Raw genomic sequence first — 2,500 nt, forward strand, 5'->3', positions numbered from 1 at the left:
AAGTGCTTTACATAAAACACACACACACACACACGCACACACATTCATTCATATGATATGTGTGTTTGTTAGTATGTGTGTGTGTGTGTGTGTGTGTGTGTGTGTGTGTGTGTGTGCCACACCTGAGGGAAATGGAAGATGAGGTCTGCGGTGACATCTTTCCCCGGAACCACATTGAACCAAAGCTTACGCATGAAGAGCACCAGATATGGAGTGGTGAGCTGCACACCTGTGAAACCACACACACACACACACACACACACACACACACACACACACACACAATTAAAACAATTAAGACCAAGCGTTCAAAATCAAGCATTCACATCCTTACACACACACACACACACACTAAAAAAGACACGTGTGCTTACTAGAGTGTGTTTGTGAGACTGTGTATGTTTGTGTTACTTATGTATATGCATGTATGCAATTGTGGATGTGTTTGTGTATACGCGTGTGTGTGTGTGTGTGTGTGTTTGTGTGTGTGTGTGTGTGTTTGTATGTGTGTGTGTTAGTATGTGTGAGCGTGCATGCGAGTGAGAGTGTGTGTGTATAATATACACATGTGTGTGTGTGTGTGTGAGCGTGCATGTGAGTGAGAGTGTGTGTTTGTGTGTATATATACATGTGTGTGTGTGTGTGTGTGTGCGTGCATGCGAGTGAGAGTATGTGTGTGTGTGTGTGTGTGTGTATACATGTGTGTGTGTATGTGTGCGTGCATGCGAGTGAGAGTGTGTGTTTGCATATATGCATGCGTGTGCATGTGTGCATGTGTGTGTTTGTAAATGCATGTGAGTGTGTGTGTGAGTGTATGAGGGGCCGTCTAGGCCTTAATTCATACTTGGTCTTACACACACTATCATAATCTTGCACATACACCACTATACTCATGCACACTCACTATTATAGTCATTTTACATGTATGTATGAGAGGGTATAGTCGTGTATGTGAGAGAGTATAGTAGCGTATGTGAAGGAGTATAGTAGTGAATGTGAGAGAGTATAGTAGTGTATGTGAGAGAGTAAAGAGTATAGTAGTGTATGTGAGAGAGTATAGTAGTGTATGTGAGAGAGTTTAGTAGTATATGTGAGAGAATATAGTAGTGTATGTGAGAGACTATAGTAGTGTATGTGAGAGAGTATAGTCGTATATGTGAGAGACTATAGTAGTGTATGCGAGAGAGTATAGTAGTGCATGTGAGAGAGTTTGGTAGTGTATGTGAGAGAGTATAGTAGTGTATGTGAGAGAGAGTTTAGTAGTGTATGCGAGAGAGTATACTAGTGTATGCAAGAGAGTATAGTAGTGTATGCGAGAGAGTTTAGTAGTGTATGTGAGAGAGTATAATAGTGTATGCGAGAGAGTTTAGTAGTGTATGTGAGAAGGTATAGTAGTGAATGCGAGAGAGTATAGTAGTGAATGTGAGAGAGTATAGTGGTGTATGCGAGAGAGTATAGTAGTATATGTGAGAGAGTATAGTGGTGTGTGTGAGAGAGTATAGTGGTGTGTGTGAGAGAGTTTGCATGAAACGGAAGGGAGTTTGCATGAAACGGAAGGAGTTTGATTTCTCAGTTCCTGGTTGGTTTGTCAATGTCACTTCTCTCTAGCTAGCCAATTAAAATCAAGGAAGGGGCGGGACCTACACTGTCAACAATGTTCGTGGTTCGTGTAGACCTAGTGGTCGAGGAAAAAATCAGCCAACTCCTATGTGACTAAATATTAAACTTCTACTGCAAACCGAATGCAAATTAGGCTACAAAGACATGAGGGGTGCCTATTCCATTATAATTGCCTAGGCTATCAGCTCCTTTTGTCTGGCGAAGTCATATTTTAGTGAACTGAGTCCTGAAAAATTGCTGCGGGACCTAGCATTTACACTGTCAACACAGTTCATATAACGTTAGAGCATAGATATATATCTATGACGTTAGAGGTGGAGGAAAAAATCAGCTAAGTCCTATGTGACTAAATATTAAACTACTACTGCAAACCGAATGCAAACTAGATGTACCGCAGAGCGGTACAAAATATGACCGCCGCCCAGTCCAGCACATTTTTTCCACAAAAAGAAATCACGCTGAAAGGCCTATATGATTCTAACTGTCTCACTAAATTGCATTATCCACACTCAATTCTCACTGGTATCTGCTAGACAACAAGTACCAAAACATGATTAGTTCATAGATTTCACATGTAAAATTCATTTTATACAACCCCACCTCCATCTTGCCTGTTCATAATTATGAGAAATTCTTGATTGTTTGTGTTATGTTTATGTTATGTGTGTGGGTGTGTGTGTGTGTGTGAGTGTGTGTGTGTGTGTGTGTGTGTGTGTGTGTGTGTGTGTGTGTGTGTGTGTGTGTGCGCGTGCCTGCGTATGTGCCTGTGCATGGAAGCGTACATATGTCTACTGTGTGAGTATGTGTCATGATTACTGTGAATGTGTGTGTGTGTGTGTATCTGTTTGTGCACATGTGTGCACATGAACTGGGCTAACAT

The 2,500-nt window shown here is 41.4% G+C and overlaps 1 protein-coding gene across 1 annotated transcript in view; it reads right to left on the reverse strand.

Moving 5' to 3' along the window:
* The window catches only part of LOC143109314 (unconventional myosin-VIIb-like), a 65,148-nt gene that overhangs the window by 4,298 nt on the left and 58,350 nt on the right, over window positions 1-2,500 (reverse strand). The window contains exon 42 of the mRNA XM_076271967.1: window positions 123-229. Coding sequence (XP_076128082.1) covers window positions 123-229 — 107 coding nt within the window. The remainder of the gene's footprint in view (window positions 1-122; window positions 230-2,500) is intronic.

This window comes from Alosa pseudoharengus, unplaced genomic scaffold (assembly GCF_046254945.1).
Source record: "Alosa pseudoharengus isolate Yale_2024_CS ecotype anadromous, Long Island Sound unplaced genomic scaffold, YU_APseudo_1.1 YU_APseudo_1.1_scf_7, whole genome shotgun sequence".
Classification (NCBI taxonomy): domain Eukaryota; kingdom Metazoa; phylum Chordata; class Actinopteri; order Clupeiformes; family Clupeidae; genus Alosa; species Alosa pseudoharengus.